The sequence below is a fragment of the Bos taurus genome, chromosome 20 (assembly GCF_002263795.3).
Source record: "Bos taurus isolate L1 Dominette 01449 registration number 42190680 breed Hereford chromosome 20, ARS-UCD2.0, whole genome shotgun sequence".
In the NCBI taxonomy this organism is placed as follows: domain Eukaryota; kingdom Metazoa; phylum Chordata; class Mammalia; order Artiodactyla; family Bovidae; genus Bos; species Bos taurus.
The window spans coordinates 71,234-96,876 of record NC_037347.1 but is presented as its reverse complement, the minus strand read 5'-3'; the positions used below and the strand labels follow the sequence as shown (position 1 = coordinate 96,876).

Sequence of the window (25,643 nt, the reverse complement as noted above, 5' to 3'; positions counted from 1 at the left end):
AGAATCAGTTAGCTGAGGGAGACTGAAGTGAGCTGCCATGGGAAATACTGAGAGCCCTACAGCTAGAATTAAAAGTTCAGTGAGTAGACCCAGGATTTAAGACAATTCTTCCTGGGGAGGAAAAAAATAAGCTTGTTAGGGCATTATAATTTCTGGCTGATGCCTGGAAAAGACTCCTATGCTTTACTGCTATGCTTTTTTTTTTCCAGGAAGCTCACATACCCCCATGGGGCATCTGCGCATCTCTTGCAGATGTGCAGACAATTTCCCAATTTATTTTTGTAAGGCGAACTCCTTTGTAAAAAGATATGCTTTTTTCTGATTGAATTTTCCATATGTATATTTCAGAAAATATATTTTAGAAAGAACTATAACAAAAATAAAATGGTCTCATAAATTTATTCATATAAAAATATTTACTATGTCCTAATTCTAAAAGGTCTGACTTGGACAAAACTTACTATGGAGAATGCATTTGTTGTTGTTTAGTCACTAAGTTATGCCCCACTCTTTTGCAAACCCACAGAATGTAGCCTGCCAGGCTCCTCTGTCCATGGAATTTTCCAGCAAGAATATTGGAGTGGGTTTCTGCAATATGTTTCCTTCTCCAGGGGAACTTCTTGACACTGGGATCAAACTCACATCTCCTGCATTGGCAAGTGGGTTCTTTACTGTAGAGCCACCAGGGAAGCCCTAGAGAATGTATTTAGTGGTGAACAAAACAGCCTTTGTCCTCAGTGAGGCTGGAGACTAAGGAAAGAGACAGACAATGAGATAAACAAGAAAATAAGCAAATGTATAATTACAAATAGTATATTTTAAATAAATGAATAGGAAGTTGTGGGTCATTTCTTTTTAATCTATACAAATTTTAATCTATAGACGTTTTAGTCAAGTGCAAATCTTGGACATTCTTACGTTATACAGACATTTATTCCTTAGTTGCCTCTTGAATTTTACCTTATGTAACTCCATAAGACAATTGTATTTTCTCATCCATTTTTTACCTGCAAATGTAGTATTTATATTTGTTGAAAAGTTGAAATCATATGACTGAATTCATATTTTTAAAAATTTACTTAATCTTTATTGTTTGTCTAAAAGCTTCTAAGATCTTTTCATGTACCATTGAATTTTTTAAAACAGTCAGTGGGTATCTGTGAATGGATCTATTTCTATAGTTTCTTTAAAGTTTACCATTTGTAAAAGGATATATTTTAAAAGAGAATATTATTGAATTTTTATGCAAATGATGAATGGACACATGTCAAAGATTCTATTGAATTTATTATTAATATTTAATGTAGAAACCAGTAAGATGTTACCATCAGTTCAGGCAACAGTTCACCACATATTTATCGTCAGTAAGGGGTGCTAAAATGAATTTATAAGTTGATGCAAAACTAGTCAAGTATCCAAAGGGCTATCATTACTTGCATTTCACCTGACACAATTTGAATTTCTATGGCCAGACATTGTTGACATTGATATTATTTTGTGTGAGTCAACTTCTCTATTTTGAGTTGTAAAATGTCTTAGCCAAAAATAATGAAAGATAGGTAATAACCTGAATGCAAGAACTAGTAAGGTCACTCACTAAATTACAGAGAATCTCACTGCTCTTTCTTGATATTATATGTGCTATTAATGACCCAACTGAAGAGAGAAATATGGCTGATGCTCTTGAGAAGCTGAGAAGGGAGGAGATCACAGTGCAAAAGTGAAGGAGTTAAATCATAATTCCCTAGTTAATGATTAATATTGACAATGAAGTGTTTGCTTGCTTATCTTATTAAACTATAGTTTATTTACAATGTTGTATTGGTTTTGGGTATATAGTCATGTGATTCAGTTCATATATATGTGTGTTCATATGTATGTATATTTTCCATCTCAGATTACTTTTCATTATAGGTTATTATAAGATATTGAGTATAGTTTCCTGTGCTATACAATAGATCATTGTTGTTTATCTATTTTATATTTGGTAGTCTGTATCTGTTAATCCCAAACTCCCAATTTATCCCTCCCCTCCCCCTTTCTCTTTTGGTAACCGTAAGTTTGTTTTCTGTGTCTGTGAGTCTTTTTCTGTTTTGTAAATAAGTCCATCTGTGTAATTTTTTTTATAAACCACATATAAGTGATTATATATGTTTGTTTTTCTCTGTCTGACTTACTTTACTTAGTAAGATAATTTATCGGTCCATCCATGTTGCTGCAGACTCCAAGTATTTTAATAATCCACATTCACAACTTTTGTTCCAAGAATAAAAGTAAAACAGAAACATTTGTGTTAATTTTTGAAGTTTTATTTGTCAATAATACAAGTCTGGTTGGTTGGAGGATAGGGCTTCTGACGCAGAGGGAAACTTTGAGGGTTGGCTGGTCTTATTAAAGACCCTGCTTATTTCACACCAGAAAGTGATCTTTCACTTTCCTGCTCTGTTATGTTCTCTGACATGTATACTGTGCATGCCCTATCCAGGAGTTTTCAGAGAGCTGTCAAGAAGTAGGTTTAAAACAACAACAAGCAAATATGTTAGGATCTTTCTATAAGAATTTCTAGCACATAATATTTTTAGGTTTATTTGTTGGGCATTTTCAACTGAGTCATAGAACTATGCTATTTTTCTTTTTTATATTATGAACCCATCTTAAGAATCCTCAACATTGACAACTCATTTGTATCTAACCTGGCTCTCTCTACAACTTGAAAATAAATTCTCATGCAAGTACATCATATCCACAAAGTTTTTTAAAGACTTTTGAGATTCTACCCATTCCTAATCAGTTACCTAGTGGCCTGATCTTGCTCCTAGTCATTTCTGACATTGGGCAAAGGTGCTCCAGGATGACTTTAAATTCCTACTGGAAAAACTGCTATTAACTTGAACAGTGCCAAAGATGTGATCATTGACTTTGAGTGATATTCTCCACTTGCCCACTCTAAGAAAAGATTAATTTCACCAGTAATAGGTGCCCATTGCACACTATGCTGTGCTTAGTCACTCAGTCATGTCCTACTCTTTGTGACCCCCTGGACTGTAGCCTGCCAGGTACCTCTTTCCATGGGGATTCTCCAGGCAAGAATACTGGAACAGATTGTCATGAGCTCCTCCAAGGGATCTTCCCACCCAGGGATTGAACCCAGATTCCCTACATTGCAAGTGGATTCTTTACTGTCTGAGCCACCAGGGAAGCCTAGTAATAGGAGCATGACATTAATATGAGCCCCATTCTCACACCCTCACTGCTGCAAAGGAAAGTTATTATCAGAAGGGTTACATTTCTGATGCATAACAGGAGACTGGGCAATAAAATAGCTCATACGTGTTGAGCACTTACTGTGTGACCAAGCAGTGTTTCAGTCCTGCACATATCCTCACTAGACTGTGTGCTGGGCTATTATTATCACTTGATGGATGGTTTGTTGAGCATATGTCCTAGTCCTCATAGTTAGTAAGCAATTCTGGGTCCAGAACACATGCCCGTAACAAATATACACCATCAGGTGCTAGAATTAGCCAGAGTTGCAGTTCACGTTTACACAGACAGAGTTGGGAAAGACAGTTCCTTTGAACAAAAGAAAAGAGATTGATGTGGGACTTAGGTAAGAGTACTGGTGTTGGACATATGAGAAGCTCCAGTTCGCTGTTGGCTACAAAATTATCAGAGTAGAAAGCTATATTTTTAAGAAATATAGTTGCAGGTCCAAAATTTGGTCTTTTAGAATATTCTTTACATGATGCAAGTAAAGTGTTGGAATTATCTTCTAAATCATTGCTACCTGGGATTGGCTTTATTGACTAAAGTCACATACAAGAATGGGCTGTATAGGTTCTCAGTGTTGATTTGTATTACATGATGCCTTTGTGGTCTACTGCTAAATATCTAAATTGATTACACAGCCAAAAGATCAGAGGGGAAGAGGAGATATAAATAAGAAAACAAGAAAACTAGAAAAGAGCACAGCAGAGTCTGGATAAATCCAGGGAGTTGTAAGCTTTTGCTCGTACTTAAATCTATATATTGCTAAAACAAAATGAAACAAAAAAGCATATAAGGCAAGCGTTATACATTTTAAAGTCTTCATGGTAGAAAATCCATATATTCAACCAAGTTCAGCAGTGAAAATCAGAGGTATCTTTTAGTTCATTTCCTTTCTTACTGCGATATGGCACCAGAATTTCTTTATGTCATTCTTCATCTCCAAGTTTCTCAATGTGTAGATTAGAGGATTGAGCATGGGAGCAATGATAGTATAAAAAAGAGCGAACACTTTGTCTTCTGGTAAAGTAGTTGCTGGTCGAATGTAAATGAAGAATAAAGGAGCAAAAAAGAGGACCACCACAGTGTTGTGGGAACTGCAGGTGGAGAGAGCTTTGCAGCGATTCTCTACAGAGTAGGGCCTGACAGTGGACAAGATCACAGCGTAGGAGACCAACAAGACCACAGAAGTCACCAGGCCCATGAGGCCCGAGTTGGCCATGACAAGGAGACCAATTCTGGTGGTGTCAGTGCAGGCCAGTTTCAGCAAAGGATACACATGGGCCACAGTAGGGTAAAAAGATGGCCAGGAGAAACTGACCCAAGGAACGCAGGAACACCCCAGCACAGCAAGCAGCAATCATGGCAACGCACTTCTGTCTGGTCATGATCAGAGTGTAGAGCAGAGGTTTGCAGATGGCCACATAGCGGTCATAGGCCATCCCTATGAGGATGAAGACCTCAATCCCCCCAAAGAAGTGCATGGTGAAGAGCTGTGTCATGCAGCCATGGTAGGAAATGATCTTCTTTGCTGCCAGCAAGTGAGCAATCAACTTGGGGGTCACAGTGGAGGTGTAACAAAGGTCTGCGAGGGAGAAGTGACTCAGAAAGAAATACATGGGCTGCTTCACAAGTTGACTGGAGGCGATAGAAATCATGACAAGTAGGTTTCCAATCAGAATTGCAACGTAACAAAGTAAGAACAGTAAAAACCAGAGAATTTCAATTTCCTTTTTCTGAGAAAGTCCTAAGAGAATAAATTCTGTGATGTTATTCCTATTTTCCATGACTCAGAGCAGTTTGTAGCCACTTGAAATTAAATAGTTATCAATCCTTACAAATATGTAAATACGATGATGTATATTATTCCTTGTCATGGGCATTTTAAAATGGAAAGCATTCAAAACTTGAAGAAAAAGATTTGATTTTTATTTTGAAAGGCTTTCCTTGCATTCTTTTTGTCCCTCTCTGGAAAATATTAATTCCTGATAAGCAACTTTGATACCTGATTTAAAAACTAACCCTGTAGAATGCAGCATATTTATGCAACCATTCTATTAGCATGTATTATCAAACATAACTGGATAATATGCCCTGGTTGAATTCAAGAAATGGTACTGTAGAAAAAAATAAGTCATCCCTTTCCTATTCTCACTATTTGTTATTGAGAAAATAGACACAGAAATGAAACCTTGAGAGAAAATAAAAAAGCACTTATATGTGGATAATGTTATATGTGAGAAATTTCCTTCCATCTATCCTAGGTGGAAATGTGATAAATAGAAAAAATCAACCAATTTGGAATCATGAGGTATATCAGTTCAGTTCAGTTCAGTCGCTCAGTCATGTCCGACTCTTTGCGACCCCATGAATCGCAGCACGCCAGGCCTCCCTGTCCATCACCAACTCCCGGAGTTCACTCCAACTCACATCCATCGAGTCAGTGATGCCATCCAGCCATCTCATCCTCTGTCCTCCCCTTCTCCTCCTGCCCCCAATCCCTCCCAGCATCAGAGTCTTTTCCAATGAGTCAACTCTTCGCATGAGGTGGCCAAAGTACTATATACATGGCCAAAATCAGCTATATGTCTGTTGTACCTAATTTACAAATATTATTAATTTACAAATGTGCTTAATTTACATATAGAATATTATATTTTATAGTCAAACAAAAGGATAACAAGCAAAGTATAATTACCTCTATTTTTTCAAAGGTATCACCTCAAACTTTAAAAAACTTGTTTTTTACGTTCAGTAAGGCATTTGAGGTTAATAGTAGGTTTCACTTGAATTTTAGTCTCATACAGTGTCTTACTCACTTGCATAAATTGGCTTCTTTCTAAGCGATGTACTCAAGCTGTTAAACTCTTCCTAATAATCAGTCATCCTGAAAACGTTTGCTTCTTTCTGTTCCTATATCACATGTCTCAGTATCTCAGGCTGGCTTTTCTCTCTTCCATTCCTGTTATTTTTACCTCCTCCTCCTTCTAGTCACTGCTGTAAAGTAATGTAAAACCAGCTCTAATAATATGCTCATAACTATTATGCCTTTGAACAAACCAATACCTTTCTCCTGGCAGAAGTTCAAGAAGCATAGACTAGGGAGAACTACTGAGAATTAATCATTCCACTAAATCACACCAAAATTCTTTACTTCAACTATATAAAACACAAGGCCTTAGTATTTAAAATATTTTATTTCTTTTACTCCAAACTTCAGAACCAATATATTCACACTTTATTTTCAAATCTGTAATGCTCCTCTCCTTATTTTTCATTTTCAGTGAAATTGCCATTCAAATCTGTGTACATAAAGTAGGGTCTGGAAGAGAAAAACTGCAAATCTATCTAGTGTATAAGAGTCAACATCAGTGGCCACAAAATGACATTTAAGTATGTAACAACTGAATAGTGAAGAGAGGATATTTGTAGTGGTCAAATAAACCATCTCATTCAACTAACAATTACATTTTAGGCTTTTAAAATAATTCCCAATAATTTAAAAGAATGCAGGGCTCTATTCTAACTTCTCCCCTAAATTATATTCTTCTGATTTGGTGGGAAACACTGTAAGTTCTATATTCAATCACAGATTATTCTTTATTTAATACTTGACTTACTGCATGAATTGATCAATTAACTTATATCTTCTCAGCGTCTTTTCCCTTACTATTTGTCTAAAATCCTACCTCTGAGATTCTTTATCAGATAGCAGGTCAAATCATATTTGAAAAAGACAATGTAAATGCCATTTTGGTAAGTGCATTTGCAGACTAAAAGTGGAAAATCAATGAAATGATTATGAATTACCAAGAAAATAAACAAAAGCTTTTAAAATGCAGATTCTTTTGTCTTACCAATACTTGAATATTTCAGACAAATTGAAAATTATTTTAAAAATTTTAATCTTGAAAATGCACTCAGTCTAGGCCATTAGAAAGAGAGGGAATATGTGAAAAATACCTACAAATTAACTTGCATTTTAAAATATAAAAACTGTTTAATTCATGACTCAAAACCATAATCTATATTCCTGAACAACTTGAAAGCATTTTTCCCTATTTTCAGGTATTTCTATGGAAAATAAGAAAGTGTGCCTCATATGTCTATAAGCGTCATTTTCATATTTTAAAAAATTAATAATTATATCAACAGAAGGTATTCTTTAAAATACTGGACTATTTGGAAAATGAAGCAAAATATTGTCTCCTTCATCTTGTTGTACTATTTTCTAACTTGTTGGCACGAGTATACCACACCCCTTTTTTGTATTTCAGTTTAGGCATCAATAAGCAATGGGAGTTAAACTATATGTTTAAGGATCTCTGCTGGACCCTAACTCCTTGTCCATGGTTCTGACGTAAATTTTGAGGAGTCAATAGCTGGATGTTGATGACTGTTATTTTCCAAACAAATCAGAATAAATTTACAACTCCCCTCCAGGTTATTGTCTCTCATTTCCTTTAAGATTAACTGATCCAGTCTCAGAAAGAAACACAACTCCTCCAGCTTTCCTTTTCTTTGGATCCTTTATAGCCTGATATTTTAAATTCCCTTTATCCAATCCAGGTGTATAGAAGGCTCCATCATACTTAAGTATTCTTCTCTGGAATCCCTAATGATTCCCTGAAGTAGTGAACCTGGACTAGCAGTTTCAAACCAATCTTTGCTCAGCACTATCACAGTGTATTAAACTCTGTGAAATCTGCTACTTCCAGGTAGATTTCACTAACTACAGCCCACCATGCTATGGTTACTCAAATATTCTAAGTCTTGTGGTTCTTAGAACTATCTACCTTGCTTCGTATTTTTTTTTCTAATAATTACCAGATACTGTTAAGTGCTTTAGCTTATCTCTCTAAAACAATCTTATCTTGGTGAGAGTTAGGGCCAGTGCCTCATTTTCTCCCTAACCTGGACATAATGAAAAACAAAACCAAACAAAATTTATGCCATTCAAATCTATGTTGAACAGTGAATGTTTGACTTTGGAACAGATTATATAAACTTTCTGAGCCATTTTACTTGTTTAATCTCTAAAGAAAGGAAAATAAAACTCATCTCTTTTGGATGAAGGTTCATCTAGTCAAGGCTATGGTTTTTCCTGTGGTCATGTATGGATGTCAGAGTTGGACTGTGAAGAAGGCTGAGCACTGAAGAATTGATGCTTTTGAACTGTGGTGTTGGAGAAGACTCTTGAGAGTCCCTTGGACTGCAAGGAGATCCAACCAGTCCATTCTGAAGGAGATCAGCCCTGGGATTTCTTTGGAAGGAATGATGCTAAAGCTGAAACTCCAATACTTTGGCCACCTCATGCGAAGAGTTGACTCATTGGAAAAGACTCTGATGCTGGGAGGGATTGGGGGCAGGAGGAGAAGGGGACGACAGAGGATGAGATGGCTGAATGGCATCACTGACTCAATGGATGTGAGTCTGAGTGAACTCCCGGAGTTGGTGATGCACAGGAGGCCTGGTGTGCTGTGATTCATGGGGTCGCAAAGAGTCAGACACGACTGAGCAACTGATCTGATCTGATCCGATCTTGGATGTGGGAAAAGTTATTAACCAGTTATCAATTACTGTGTGTCAAGAATTGTGCTAGGTGAAAAAAAGACAAAATCATCCAGGAGGCTTTATTGAAATTCTCATTTAGTAAGTTAGTTATCTAGTTCTCCCATAATAAGATTGTGACTGGATAATGACAAATTATGAAGGATTTAATGAATTAGATTAGACAATACATTCCTCATTTAATCAATTATATGACACTGTGTCTCATCATGAATTAAATTATTTTTTTAAGATCCAAAACAAACTTTATTCATATAGAACAATAAGGGTATTAATAACTCAAATATTGAATGATTAAGTTTGGGGTCAACTAGAAGTCACCAAGACTATTTTAATGGGAGCAGTATAAAATTACATTTGGTATTTTTCTCAGTTCTCTGGCATTCTTCAAGCTTGCAAAGATTCAGTACACTTTAATAATAGCTTGCTGAACAGCAATAAAATGAGCTGATGTCCTTAGAAGTCAGTCTCTCACAAAAAAGACATTATATCCAAGCTCTATCAAAGCCCCAGCCAGTAAGGCCCATAAAGGAATGAAGACATAGGACAGATTCATGGTAGTAAACTGTTCCAGTTTAGCACAGAGTGCAAGACAGAAGGCTAATTTAAGTAACATTGCAATGAGGTACCAGGCTTTTTTTTTAATATTGTGTGATCCATGTCGAGGGTCAAAGCCAGACTTACATCGCCCAGCCATTTTCACAATCAGCATGACAAGAAGGATAGTATCAAATATCCAGACTGGAATAAATATGAGGAACCAGTTCCAAGGTGCCTTCTCATCCAGTTTCAACACCAACATGATCAAGAAGAGTAATGTGAAAAGCCAGGTGAGTAGTACTCTCTGAGCCAAGGACATTCTCATTTAAACAATTTAAAGAAGCTGTAGCAGGGTCGAAAAAAGGAAAATATACCCCAGCAATTCTGCTGTCTGGAGAGCGGAGAGGGGCTCGAAGATCAGGAAATTCGCCAGTTTGGATCCTTGGCCTTTTCCACACTTCTCCCCCATTAAATCCAGAAGCCATCACATGAAGTCAAGAAAAAGGGACCTCAATTCCACCTCCTCAAATGACCACAGTACAGGCTCTCTTGGGTGTACCTCCATGAATTAAATTATTAATTCTGTTGGCTTTCCCATTATATCCTCACTCTATACATTGATTATTTTAAGTATTCAGTATGCATTTGTCAAATAAATAAATTTTATTTCAATATTTGATAGAATGAAATGAAAACTCATTTTAATTACATATCATTATCATTATAATTATTTTGTCATGTATTTAAGAGACATAAAAACACAGAATGCTTATAGTAAAATTTACTTCAGAATGATAGAGACTCAGAAAGATCATTTTAGAATTGCTTTCTAATTTTTCCTAGTATTCTATTAGAAAAATCACTTGAAGGTCACATAAATCCATCCCTGTAACCTTCCCCCACTTCTCACTCCCTTGGCTTACTGTGGAGACTAGACCTTTAAGAGTGGTCTTATATATTAAAACTCAGTCACTTGCCCTGAAACCCTGGTTGTCTCCAACCTGGGTGGTCTCCAAACTGTACAGAACTAAATCTTACCATGCACTATTAGCCACTCTTTCATTTATTCTGAATATTTATTCAGATCATCTTCATTAACCTCCTCTTTTAATAGACAGCCCTGTCTTGGACAACTTGTAATAGAATAAGTGGTGTTTTTAAATACAGGAGTGAGAAACTCAAGCTACAAATATGGCACATTCAGGCAATTAATAGAAAGTGTGAGTGATTTAACATACTTTGTACTTCTTGAGTTTTTCCTTAACAGATTTTCTGTATCCTTTACTGGAATTTAAGTCACAGACTTTCTGCTTTACTAGCTTCCCTTTAACATTCCCCAAGTTATGAAAAAATGTTTATCACTGTCATTTTTATTACTTTATGCAATTGACATAGGAAGGGTAAGTTATCACACATGAGTTGTACAAAAAATGTGTAGCCATGAAAGAGATGCTCTGTGTTACCAGGTAGATAGAGCAATAGTTTCAAATGTTGAATGTATGAAAATGTGGTTAAAGTCTTCTAACAAACATTAGCCAAGGGGCAAATGATCATTAAATTATATTTAAATAATAAAGTCTAAAATCATATTGATCTGATTAATTGTGGATTGATTAAAGAAAAGTTAATTCATGTCCAACTCACTTGGCTTAAATCTCGGGTACATGTAATATTTCACAGTACCATAATGTAAATTAACCAGTAAATTCTATGACTATGAAGTAATATGTCTCATTATACAAATAATTCTCTAGAAATCTGAAAATAGAAGTTACCTGTTCTCTAAGGTAAGGTGTCCAGCTTTTTTCTTAAGCAAATTCAAAAGGCTTTTCCCAGTCTTATTTTAATGTTTAAGAGAACAAAATGGTGCCATCATTTATGTTGGCAACTATTCTTTATTTCTCTTTAAATAACACTTTTATTATATTCTATGGTGAACATTAAAACAAAGACAACATAAGGTTCCTATCTGATTTCTAAGCAACTTTACCAGGGAGATATTTAACTTGCAGACATTTATTGCAGTATCTCTGTGAGTTTGGAAATTCCCTTTGGGATAATGTGACCAAAGTGAAGCTGAACTTTTCTGAACATTATTCAAAGACCTAAAAATAATTATATCGACCAAATCATATTTTCTCTATGTGTATATGGAAACTAAGTACAACTTTCATTGGGGGCTATTGTGAGAAAACTCAGATGACCTGGAAATAAAGCTCATAACATGCACACCTCAGAAAGAAGAGGCAAAGAAAGAGAAGGAAACTCTTTCTTTGTTGCAGGTAAAAGGAAAACATTGATGCTGCCTCAATTCAGTTTGTGGAGCATGCTGGCTATTCCAGCATGCATCTCCTGTAGCCTATCAATAATAAAACCACTTTGAAAAGTTACCACAATCTGTTGTCCATTCTTCCTCAATGTCTTTCACTGTTGACTTTTCTGTCCACAGTTTACCCAAATAGCTCCTTTATATACCTCATCCCTGTAATGGAAGGTAACACCAAGTCTTTTTGTGGTTACTTACGTTTTTCTTATTTCTCAGTAACATTTGGAGACAATATTTTCTCTTCTCTGACAGCATTTTATTCAAGCTCCAGAGACCATATTCCTCAAATGTTCACATTTTTTAAAAATGGCACTTGTAACAACTTTAAGTGCACAACTCAGTGGCATTGCTTATATTTACAATATTGTGTAATTGCTATATATTCCCAAAACATTTTCATCACTCCAAACAGAAACTTCACACCCATTAAGTAATAACTCTTCATCCTCCTTTCCCTCTGCCACTGATATCCTTTAATATACTCTGCCTCTGTGAATCTTCTTCTTCTATTTCATGTAAGGGAAATCATGCAATGTTTGTTTCTCCTATCTTTTTTTTTTTAATTACTTAGTTACATTGGCTGTATCAGGTCTCAGCTGTGGCACAGGGATATCTCATTGCACTGCCTGGGCTCTTCACTGTGGTGGGGGGTGTCAGTTGCTCCTCCACAGGTGGGATCTTAGTTTCCAACAAGGGATTGAACCTGTGTTCTCTGTGTTGCAAGGTGGATTCTTAACCACTGAACCACCAAGGAAGTCCCCTAATCCCTTTTTTTCTACATTGCAATTTAATCTTGATTTCTCACAAAATTCTTTTTTTTTTTTTTTTACAATCTCTTTCTTGAGTCCAACCAACTCTTTTTTGGCATAATCTTTTTTTTCTATTCATGTTTTATTTTATATTTATGACATATTTTTAATATTTCCAAATAATATTTAAGGAGATTTTCATGCAAAGATGGGCTCGATAAAGGACAGAAATGGTATGGACCTAACAGAAGCAGCAGATATTAAGAAGAGGTGGCAAGAATACACAGAAGAACTGTACAAAAAAGATCTTCATGACCAAGATAATCATGATAGTATGATCACTGACCTAGAGCCAGACATCCTGGAATGTGAATTCAAGTGGGCCTTAGAAAGCATCACCACAAACAAAGCTAGTGGAGATTATGGAATTCCAGTTGAGCTGTTTCAAATCCTGAAAGATGATGCTGTGAAAGTGCTGCACTCAATATGCCAGCAAATTTGGAAAACTCACCAGTGGCCACAGGACTGGAAAAGGCCAGTTTTCATTCCAATCCCAAAGAAAGGCAGTGCCAGAGAATGCTCAAACTACCACACAATTTCACTCAATTCACACGCTAGTAAAGTAATGCTCAAAATTCTCCAAGCCAGGCTTCAGCAATACGTGAACTGTGAACTTCCTGATGTTCAAGCTGGTTTTAGAAAAGGCAGAGGAACCAGAGATCAAATTGCCAACATCCGCTGGATCATGGAAAAAGCAAGAGAGCTCCAGAAAAACATCTATTTCTGCTTTATTGACTATACCAAAGCCTTTGACTTTGTGGATCACAATAAACTGTGGAAAATTCTGAAAGAGATGGGAATACCAGACCACCTGACCTGCCTCTTGAGAAACCTATGCAGGTCAGGAAGCAACAGTTAGAACTGGACATGGAACAACAGACTGGTTCCAAATAGGAAAAGGAGTACGTCAAGGCTGTATACCGTCACCCTGCTTATCTAACTTCTATGCAGAGTACATCATGAGAAACGCTGGGCTGGAAGAAACACAAGCTGCAATCAAGACTGCCGGGAGAAATATCAATAACCTCAGATATGCAGATGACACCACCCTTATGGCAAAAAATGAAGAGGAACTCAAAAGCCTCTTGATGAAAGTGAAAGAGGAAAGTGAAGAAGTTGGCTTAAAGCTCAACATTCAGAAAACTAAGATCATGGCATCTGGCCCCATCACTTCATGGGAAATAGATGGGGAAACAGTGGAAACAATGTCAGACTCTAATTTTGGGGGGCTCCAATATCACTGCAGATGGTGACTGCAGCCATGAAGTTAAAAAGACACTTACTCCTTGGAAGGAAAGTTATGACCAACCTAGATAGCATATTGAAAAGCAGAGACATTACTTTGCCAACAAAGGTCCGTCTAGTCATTCCAGTTGTCATGTGTGGATGTGAGAGTTGGACTGTGAAGAAAGCTTAGAACCGAAGAATTGATGCTTTTGAACTGTGATGTTGGAGAAGACTCTTGAGAGTCCCTTGGACTGCAAGGAGATCCAACCAGTCCATTCTAAAGGAGATCAGTCCTGGGTGTTCATTGGAAGGACTGATGCAAAGCTGAAACTCCAATACTTTGGCCACCTCATGCGAAGAGTTGACTCATTGGAAAAGACTCTCAGGCTGGGAGGAATTGGGGGCAGGAGGAGAAGGGGACGACAGAGGATGAGATGGCTGGATGGCATCACCGACTCGATAGACATGAGTTTGAGTGAACTCCGGGAGTTGGACAGGGAGGCCTGGCGTGCTGCAATTCATGGGGTCTCAAAGAGTCGAATACGACTGAGGGACTGAACTGAACTGAATAAATGATAATTTTATTATTAAAATTGTTGTGTTTTACTTATGGGCTAAGACATAGTCAATTTTTAAAACTTCTTAAGAAAGATTGGAAAAAATTCTATTCCTTATTAGTAGATTTCTGTGATATAATGTAATTGTGTCATTTGGGATTATAACAGAAACACAATCACATATATATATATATATATCATATATTATTTTTAGTTTGAATTTAGAGTCTTTTTATTTCTCCTCTCATCTCTTATAGTTTATGGCTTATTAATATTTTTGCTTTGTCATTGAATTATATATATATGTTAATAACATTATAACTTCATTATGCATTCTTTTGGTTTTTTAATTTTTTTTTTTTCTCTAATTTTATTTTTAAACTTTACATAATTGTATTAGTTTTGCCAAATATCAAAATGAATCCACCACAGGTATACATGAGTTCCCCATCCCGAACCCTCCTCCCTCCTCCCTCCCCATACCATCCCTCTGGGTCGTCCCAGTGCACTAGCCCCAAGCATCCAGTATCGTGCATCGAATCTGGACTGGCAACTCGTTTCATACATGATATTTTACATATTTCAATGCCATTCTCCCAAATCTTCCCACCCTCTCCCTCTCCCACAGAGTCCATAAGACTGTTCTATACATCAGTGTCTCTTTTGCTATCTCGTACACAGGGTTATTGTTACCATCTTTCTAAATTCCATATATATGCGTTAGTATACTGTATTGGTGTTTTTCTTTCTGGCTTACTTCACTCTGTATAATAGGCTCCAGTTTCATCCACCTCATTAGAACTGATTCAAATGTATTCTTTTTAATAGCTGAGTAATACTCCATTGTGTATATGTACCACAGCTTTCTTATCCATTCATCTGCTGATGGACATCTAGGTTGCTTCCATGTCCTGGCTATTATAAACAGTGCTGCGATGAACATTGGGGTACACGTGTCTCTTTCAGTTCTGGTTTCCTCAGTGTGTATGCCCAGCAGTGGGATTGCTGGATCATAAGGCAGTTCTATTTCCAGTTTTTTAAGGAATCTCCACACTGTTCTCCATAGTGGCTGTACTAGTTTGCATTCCCACCAACAGTGTAAGAGGGTTCCCTTTTCTCCACACCCTCTCCAGCATTTATTATTTGTAGACTTTTGGATCGCAGCCATTCTGACTGGTGTGAAATGGTACCTCATAGTGGTTTTGATTTGCATTTCTCTGATAATGAGTGATGCTGAGCATCTTTTCATGTGTTTGTTAGCCATCTGTATGTCTTCTTTGGAGAAATGTCTATTTAGTTCTTTGGTCCATTTTTTGATTGGGTCATTTATTTTTCTGGAGTTGAGCTGTAGGGGTTGCTTGTATATTTTTGAGATTAGTTGTTTGTCAGTTGCTTCATTTGCTATTATTTTCTCCCATTCATTATGCATTCTTGTTTTTGTAATATATTAATAGTATTTGCTTCTGTAAGGATTTTAATATTTATACTAATATTTGCACATATTATTAACCATGTTTTTGTGTATTTACTTCTTATAAAATTAATTGAGATGAAGTGTTAACACTCTTCATTACCTAAACTATGTGATTATGTATCACTCCTAGTTCCAAAATGAAAATTGGAAAAACAAAGATAAAAATCAAAGGTGAATTGCTGCTTGAATGTGATATAGTAAATTGCCATCTTTGAACACTGGTTTCCTTATTCCTGAAAGAGACATGAAATTACTAACGGACCAAAAAACAAACAAACAAATAACAACAACAAAAAAAACCTAAAAACAAAATTATTTTTTATTCTATGGACTTAAACCTAGAAAATGAGTGGCTTCCCTGGTGGCTCAGATAATAAATAATTCACCTGTAATGTAGGAGACCCAGGTTCAATCCCTAGGTCAGGAAGATCCCCTGGAGGAAGAATTGGCTACCCACTCCAATACTCTTGATGGAGAATCCCATGGACAGAGGAGCCTGGTGGGCTACAGTCCACTGGGTCACAAGAGTCGGACATGACTGAGCGGCCACCCACACACAAACCTGGAAGACAACTTCTCAGTTAGTTCAGAGAAACTGCTCTGAAAAGGGAAGGGAGGAGTCAGGATGTATATGCATTTTTGCAACAAAAACCAGGCAGTCAGACCATCAGAAGATTATCGGAAATTAAAACCAGAAAGCTCACGTTAATGAATTTAGGGCTTTCTGTGCCTGGGAAAGGGAACAGTCGGGCTCCTTGAAATCATCCCTTTGAGCTGCACCTTGACTACTTAGGGCCAGTGCCCTGCTCTTTTCTATCCTGTGTTCCCTCAGGGTGCAGCTCTGTTCTAGAGAGTTCCTCAGGGCTCAGCAGCCTGAGCGGGAGGTGGGGGTGCAGGAGCCGTGCTGATGGCTTGGTGGCCTCAGCATCCTCTGTCGGTCGACATGACAGAGCACATTTTTCCTTCACAGAATAAAATGTTTTCAAAGTTATATTTAAACCACGAACATCTTGCTTTCTATCAGTTTCTGCTACTTTTATCTAAAGCAATCAATGCACATTATTTGTGCCTTGATTTAAATTACCGTGTCACTCTGCCATCTAGTGGATATGCTATTTGTATCACTTGTTGCTGCTGCTGCTAAGTCGCTTAAGTCGCTTCAGTCGTGTCCGACTCTATGCGACCCCATAGACTGGGCTATGCAGCCCACCAGACTCCCCGGTCCCTGGGATTCTCCAGGCAAGAACACCGGAGTGGGTTGCATTTCCTTCTCCAATGCATGAAAGTGAAAAGTGGAAGTGAAGTCGCTCGGTCGTGTCTGACTCTTAGCGACCCCATGGACTGCAGCCTACGAGGCTCCTCCAGCCATGGGATTTTCCAGGCAAGAGTACTGGAGTGGGGTGCCATTGCATCACTTGTTAGGGAAAGACAAATTCATACTCTTTGCTACTAATTTGCAGAGGGATTTTATGCTACTTGAGGCTCAGAAGGTAAAGGATCCGTCTAGAATGTGAGAGATTCTGGGTTCGATTCCCGGATTGGGAAGATACCCTCGGGAAGGGAACGGCAACCCACTCCAGTATTCTTGCCAGGAGAATTCCAGGCAGAGAGGAGCCTAGCAGGCTACAGTCCACAGGGTTGCAAAGAGTCAACCATGACTGAGCGATTAGCACTTTATACTCTTAGATCCTATGAAAAAATTCTACCAATTACTGTGTAATTTTGCTGAGAATGAAACGACAAATAGATAATGTAGGGTCAAACTGGGAATGTTGGGGAAAATAAAACCAGCATTTCCTTCCCATTGTGTCAAACTAGTATTTAAACTGTATATAAACTTAAGCGGAAAAAATAACCTCTTGTGTAATAAGAAATAATACTGGACTGAGACTATCAGATTTACTTTAATTCTTTAATCTTTTCTGAATATGTGCCAGACTGGAGCCCCAGACCAGATCAAAGAAAGATAAATAAAACTGCCTGTGCACACACTAGACACCAGGGTGCCCGTGATGGCCTGCACTTCATACTTGCCATTCTCAGAGGTATCTACACATAAATACATGCAGGGAAAAAAGTGCAAGTGTTAGTTGCTCTGTCGTGTCTGACTCTTCATGACCTCATGGACTATAGCCCACCAGGCTCCTCCATTCATGGAATTCTCCAGGCAAGAATACTGGAGTGAGTAGCCATTCCCTTCTCCAGGGGATCTTCCCAATCTAGGGATAGAAGCCAGGTCTCCTGCATTGCAGGTCAAATCTTCACCATCCGAGCCACCAGGAATCTATCTAAAATTATGATTTACATGTCATACTGAATTTAGGAGGCTATTTTGAATTGAATTTCTTACTTTTTTTAAGCATGCTTTACCTACATACACTTATAGGAATGATCTCTTCAGTTAAGTGCTGTGCTCAGTCACTCAGTTGTGTCCGACTCTGCGACCTCATGGATTAGAGCCCACCAAGCTCCTCTGTCCATGGGAATTCTCCAGGCAAAAATACTGGAGTGAGTTGCCATTTCCTCCTCCAGAGGATCTTCCCAACCCAGGGATCAAATCTGGGTCTTCTGCATTGCAGGAGGATTCTTAACCATCTGAGTCACCAGGGAAGCCCCTCCTCAGTTATAGACAAAGATTAATAAAGTTTGTATTTAATTCAATCCTTATGTATTAAGGTGGTTAGAATGTACTACTTAGTTACAGTAATAGATTTTTTATCAGATGGAGTAGTTAAGTCAACCTGTTACAGATGTGTAAATTATGGATTTTGAGAATTATACAGATAATTTTAAAACAGTATTTTGGGAACACCAAGCAAAAAGTGATCTTAGTGAAATCTCTAGGCCAGTGTGAGGACCAGTCACAGAATATGGGAAATGTAGAGAGACATTGTGGAATTTAATATCTTGTCTACATTCTTCCGGAAAAGTCTTCCCCTTCCTTTTGTTTACATTCAAGTTTGTGTCTCTAGAGCCCCTTCTCATATACTTTTAGTGAAACTGGGCAACCCAGAGACTCTGAGTCATTCACACTATTCTGTTCATTGACACTGGAGAAAAAAATAGAAAATTCTTTTATTGTTGTTGGTCTGAAATTAGCTTCCTGCGGCCTTTAAAAGTTAATTCATTTAAAATTAAATTTCTGTCCTTAGGACACAGAAAAAAGGTCAGTGTTTCTTTCATATTTTAGCCTTGAAATATTTGAAGACAGTGGTAAGAGTCCCCTTTTGTTTTCCCTCCGTGTTCCAGATGTCTTCAGGCCTTTGGTTGGTTTATCAGATGCTCTAGCTCCCACATTACACCTCACTGTTTACTACTTCTCATTGCAGGTGCCTATGTAATTATTGCTAGCTTCCGGGAATCACTGACTCGTCTGCAATGAGATGCTGTCAAGAATATAATGTTTGTTTCTGAAACAAAATGAAAATGGGAGTTAATTCTTTCTGTTTACATCAACAACTAATGCAACTGCATTGAATGCCATGATTATAATATTGAAACTGAGTCCATTTCATTCCCATTGTCGACACCGTTTTACAACCACACTCTCTTCATTACTACATACTTGTCCTGTGGGCATAGAACTCTATTTCCACTCTATTCAGCAATCGGTTTAGTTCAGTTCAGTTCGGTCGCTCAGTCATGTCCGACTTTTTTGCGACTCCATGAATTCCAGCACGCCAGGCCTCCCTGTCCATCACCAACTCCCAGAGTTCACCCAGACTCACGTCCATCGAGTCAGTGATGCCATCCAGCCATCTCATCCTCTGTCGTCCTCTTCTTCTCCTGCCCCCAATCCCTCCCAGCATCAGTACTAATCCTAATTGCATTCTTTACATGATTTAGATTCTCTGGTCCTCTGATCATATCTCATACTTTTTGTTGTTGTTCAGTCTCACAGTCATGCAAGACTCTTTGCAACCCTATGTCCTGCAGCATGCCAGGCTTCTCTGTCCCTCGCCATCTCCCAAAGTTTGCCCTGCATAAACTCTACTTCTAATTGAAAACAATTTGAACATTCAAATTCCTACCTTGGTTCAGACTGTCTTCTCTGCTTAAAATGTCTTTTGTTTTTCTTTCTTATCCCTTCAATCTATCTTAACACTATAGTTTGACTCAAAGTTCAAAGTCCTATTGTGATTTTATTGGTCAGGAAATATCTTGGTCATTATTCAAGTATCTCAACATGTGAGGAACACTCTTAATATGCTTGACAAAAGCTTAATGAAAAATAAATAAGCAAAACACAAAAATATGCACAGTGGCAATGCAGAAAAGTGTAGTATTTTTTAAAGCAAATTATTATTTCTCTCACTACATTACAATTATACCATAACAATCCCACTGTTGAACTTCCCAGGTGGCGCTAGTGGTAAACAACCCAACTGTCAATCCAAGAGAGACAGGTTTGATCCCTGGGCTGGGAAGTTTCCCTGGAGGAGAGCATTGCAACCCACTCCTGAGTTCTGCCTGGAGAATCCCATGGACAGAGGAGCCTGGCGGGCTTCAGTCCATACCCTCTCACAGAGTCAGACACCACTAAAGTGACTTAACACACATGCACCCAGTCACTTTATCATAAGCCATAATTGAGAACAAGCTTAAATCTCTGTATTGCCACTCAGAGGACATCTGCCTACTCATCTGGAAATAATTTTAGACTTTGAACAATCAATAAATGCCTTCTATTGCATACGTTGACAAGGTGTGATCTGCAAACCAAATCTGTCCTACTGTCTTTTATAAATAAAATTTTATTGGAACAGAGTCATGCCTATTGATTTACATATTGCCTACAGGTGAATCCATGCTGCGAGATACAGAAGTGCATAGCTGAAATTGAGACTGTGGCCCATAAAGGCTAAAGTATTTACTGTACAGCTTTTTCCAGAAAAAAGTGCTGCTCCCTGTTCTGTTAAACTGTTATTGGAGTTGAGATGTTTATATGTTAAGATATGGCAGCTTCTTAAATAATAAATATACTATACTTCCCATAAACCTAGACTATAAACTGAAAAATAGAATACCAGTTTTTTTTCCAATTTCAATAATAAATGTAAGAATAAAAAAGAATTGTGCTCATATTTGTAATAGTAATGCAAGTTGTATTATCTTAAGAAAACCAATGGTTTTTACAGAAAATGAAACTCACAACACAATGTTAAAGAAAGGGTAAAAAACACTATAATATGATTCATATTGTATAAGTTTTACATCCAAACATGTCAATATGTCCCTCAGATACAGAGAAAGTGAAAGTCGCTCAGTTGTGACAGACTCTTTGCAACCCCATGGTCTGTACAGTCCATGGACTTCTCCAGGCCAGAATAATGGAGTGGGTAGCCTTTCCCTTCTCCAAGGGGTCTTCCCAACCCAGGGATCAAACCCAGGTCTTCCGTATTGCAGGCAGATTCTTTACCAGCTGAGCCACAAGGGAAGCCCAAGAATACTGAAGTGGGTAGCCTATCCCTTCTCCAGGGGATCTGCCTGACCAGGAATTGAACCAGGGTGTCCTGAATTGCAAGAGGATTCTTTACCAACTGAGCTATGAGGGAAGCCCACAGATACAGGGGGACAACCAGAAATTCAACAAAAATTAAGAATCTTTGGATTGTTACCCAATAGTTGATTTTGCTTTTGTATATTTCTGCATTTTGCAAGTATTTAAAGACAAAATATAGTGTCTAGTTCAACATTTTTAAAAGATCTACGGACTAGAGTGCATGATGAAAGTGTTCCCCAAACTTGGAAAAAAATGCATATGCAACCAAAGTATCACAGACATTATTTCATCTAATTGCCCCATTTGTGGTCTCAAGGCAATAGCTAAATAATACTCTCTAAGGTTAACCTCCTTGGGGTTTTGGTGGCATATATATGTTACAGTTTGATGTTAGGGTTCAGCTTTTTTGGTTTCCTTTGTTACAGTTTGATGTTAGGGTTCAGCTTTTTTGGTTTCCTTTTTTGGTGTCCTTTTCTCAGTCCTTTTCAAGTCTGAATATATTTTTAATACATTATAAGAGAAATTCATTTTCTGAAATATTCATTGCAATATACTCTAGATTCCTGTTAACTATTTTTCAGACTTATTACTATATTAAAAAAATGACTTCTCAGCATAAATTTTCCTGGAATCCATTGAATTTAGAAAAGAAGCTTTATTAAATGAGCCAGTCAAATTCTTCTACACTCAGGTGAGTTGATTTTTATTTCACTTTAAAAGGAATATAATATGTTCCTAATATACTTCATTAATCTTTGCAGGAGGCAAACAAGCACGTGTATAAATCTAACTGCCAGATTACCTGTTTAGTTGACTAGAAGTCTTTGATTAGTTATCTTTCACCACATTTATTATTGTTCACCATGCTACATCACAAGGAAATTTTTTGTTTTTTTCTGGATCACAATATTTTCATTCCCTTTATACATACAAACTTTAATAATAAACAAGAACTATAAGTTGTCATCTGTGCTTATATGGATTATATCCTGGAATAATGCTCTAAGAAACAAATTGAGGCTGAGATTTTATAATTTTATAGTTTCTAAAATGCCTGTTACAGGGCTGAGCACATAGTGGGTCTGCAATGGGAAAATTATACCAAGGTAATTGCACAGAAAAGAAGATAAATACTATGCACAGCACCTGTGCTCACAGCTGAGCATGGCTGACACTTCCTGGACTACATAGGCGATTGGGAACATTGGCCCCAAGCCTGTTGACAAGTACAGAGTGTGGAAGGTGGAGAGAAAAGCTACAGGTGTGGAGAAGGAGTGTGGGGAAGAAGGAACAAGTGTGCATCAGAAATTGTAATTCATCTTTGGTGAAGATTTCCCTTTCAACCTTGGACTATTCAAACTTTGTTACCATAGACATAGGGAACAAATCCTGACTTTAAAAAAAAAAAGCGTTTTCAGTTAGAGAATATGTGCTCTATGATTTGCATGTTAAATTGAAACATACTTTCAGGAAATCAGGAATTAATCACATGTTTAAGAATGTAAAGGAATAACTGAAGAAAAAGAGTTGGGGAATATGTGAATGACATAGTTATACATGTACAGGAAATCTGGAAGTGTTATATGTGTTCTTGGAGTATAAAGTTATAAAACCTGAGTGAAAATAACAGAGTGTTTAATTTCAACTCCTAATGATATATAGAATTTTTAGAGAAGTCTATGTGGAATGAACTTCCCTTTATACTGAGTGCCATTTCAGGTTTTGGTAAGAATTTAGGAAGTAGCTTTGAAAAGAATGAATTTTAATGTCAGAAAAAGACAGTAGAGGCATTTTGGAGGGAAAGAGGCTAATTTAAAAAATAATAATAATTCAATGCACTCTTTTTCCCCATAAGTACTCTCATTCTATGCGTAGGTCAGGAAGATCCCCTGGAGGAGGGCATGACAACCCATCCAGTGTTCTTGCCCAGAGAATCTCATGGACAGAGGAACCTGGTAGGCTACAGTCCATGGAGTCACAAAAACATCCCACAATACTGAGGGAATAACATTACATTTCTTTCAAATTTTGCTGCAGATTTCTCTGAATCAACTTTTATATTTTGTCCACAGGAACCAAGAAAACCAGAATGCTGAAGTCACTTTCATTCTCTTGGGCTTCTCAGAATATCCCGAACTCCAGATACCTCTTGTCCTGTTATTCTTAACCATCTACTCCGTCAGTGTGCTGGGGAACCTGGGCATGATCCTAACTATCTAGATAAATCCCAAATTCCACACCCCTGTGTACTACTTCCTCAGACATTTGTCCTTTGTTGATCTCTGTTACTCAACAGTAGTTACATCCAAGCTACTAGAAAACTTGATTGTGGAAGACAGAACCATCTCCTTCACAGGATGCATCATGCAGTTCTCCTTTGCCTGCATATTGTGGTGACAGAGACGTTCCTGTTGGCAGTGATGGCATATGACTGATTTGTGGCCATTTGCAACCCTCTTCTCTACACAGCTGTCATGTTCCAGAAGCTTTGTTCCTTACTGGTGGGTGCATCATACTCTTGGGGGTACAGTCTGTTCCCTGACTCTTACCCACTTTTTATCCGAATTGTCCTTTAGAGGAAATAATATCATAAATAACTTTGTTTGTGAGCACGCAGCCATTGTTGCTGTTTCCTGCTCTGACCCCTACATTAGCCAGGAGATCATTTTAGTCTCTGCCATGTTTAATGAAATAAGCAGCCTGATAATTATTCTCACCTCCTATGTTTTCATTTTTTATCACTGTCCTGAAGATGCCTTCAACTGGGGGGCTCCACAAAGCCTTCTCCACCTGTGCCTCCCACCTGACTGCCATTACCATCTTCCACGGGACCATCCTTTCCCTCTACTGTGTTCCTAACTCCAGGAGTTCATGGCTCATGGTCAAGGTGGCCTCTGTCTTTTACACAGTGGTCATCCCCATGCTGAACCCAGTGATCTACAGCCTCGGGAACAAAGATGTGAAACAGACTGCTAGGAAGCTGCTGCTAAGTCGCTTCAGTCGTGTCCAACTCTGTGAGACCCCATAGAAGGCAGCCCACCAGGCTCCGCCATCCCTGGGATTCTCCAGGCAGGAACACTGGAGTGGGTTGCCATTTCCTTCTCCAATGCATGAAAGTGAAAAGTGAAAGTGAAGTCGCTCAGTCCTGTCTGACTCTTAGCGACCCCATGGACTGCAGTCCACCAGGCTCCTCCATCCATGGGATTTTCCAGGCAAGAGTACTGGAGTGGGTTGCCATTGCCTTCTCCAGCTAGGAAGCGAGTCAATACCAAATTATTATGTCAATGAATGTAAAATGGCTTAGGTTTGCTTTTTCATTTACAAGAGCACTGTGGAGAACTGTCCAAGTTTTGTAGCATTTTTAATAGCATTTCAAATTCCAATTTTTAGGAAGGAAAACAGTGCACACATTTAATGAAATTCCCTTGTTGATACATCATTCAACCACTTTAGTAAACTGTAGAGACTTAGCAATAAAATAATAAATAACACCTAATTAAAGCCTAGACTATTGAAGTCTCTAGATAAAGTATTTGTCATGTAAAGATTTCTGAGTAAAGACACATTACCATTTGGCTGTTCAGGTGAGTCTTCTTTTTTTCTTTTCTTTAAGTCATTATAAGTCAATCGAAGAGTGGATTTGAGTTGTCATGAAAGTTTTATAGTTAACCATGAGGGAGTTACATGAGTTGAATCATAGTAACTAAGAGTTGTTCAACACTAAGACACTAAAGTTAAAAGACATTCCTGTGCTTAGTTGCTCAGTTATGTCTGACTCTTTACAATTCTATGGGCTTTAGCCTGCCAGGCTCCTGTGTCCATGGAAAGAATACTGGAGTGGGTAGCCATTCTCTTCTCCAGGGTATCTGCATGACCAGTAATCAAACGTATGTCTCCTGCATTGCAGGCAGATTCTTTACCATCTAAGGTACCAGGGAAGCCTAAATTTAAAGGATATATTTATTAACACCACATAGAAAGAACTGGTACATTATAAGTGCAAAGAAGTCATGTCTCTGTCCCCACAGAATCCTGAATAAGATTTGGTAAAATTCTACTTGTTAATATAAAATTTATTTGTTTTTTGTACATAAATCATCAAAATAAAATTAAGAAATGCACACTTCAGAAATAGTTCCAGCTAAATCTAAAACAGTATTTCACATCAGTCAAATTACATATAAAATAGCTATTGATGTACAATGATAACATAACAGAGAACTTCATTGGTAAGTAACATTAATGGTGGATTGAATGGGGCCCTGCTAATATCAATTAGAGAATCTTGGTTAACCTGATTTAATTTTGCCCAACTAGCAAACTCATGGACTTCCTGGTGGCTCAGATGATAAAGAATCCACTTGCAATG

General features: G+C 37.7%; 1 protein-coding gene and 2 pseudogenes across 1 annotated transcript; 1 reads left to right on the top strand and 2 right to left on the bottom strand.

Moving 5' to 3' along the window:
- OR4P53P (olfactory receptor family 4 subfamily P member 53, pseudogene) lies at window positions 4,148-5,054 on the bottom strand (annotated as a pseudogene).
- On the bottom strand, window positions 9,207-9,853 carry LOC100295750 (transmembrane protein 60). The gene has a single exon (XM_002692538.6). The coding sequence runs from the start codon at window positions 9,701-9,703 to the stop codon at window positions 9,302-9,304; it is 402 nt and encodes a 133-aa protein (XP_002692584.1). The 5' UTR covers window positions 9,704-9,853; the 3' UTR covers window positions 9,207-9,301.
- A 7,930-nt stretch (window positions 9,854-17,783) lies between these two features.
- Window positions 17,784-24,500, top strand: LOC112442968 (olfactory receptor 1165-like; annotated as a pseudogene).
- Window positions 24,501-25,643: the final 1,143 nt, after the last annotated feature.

What these genes read in the sequence shown, in the direction of transcription:
- LOC100295750 (XM_002692538.6), bottom strand. Translation starts at nt 9,703, where the DNA reads ATGAGAATGTCCTTGGCTCAGAGAGTACTACTCACCTGGCTTTTCACA.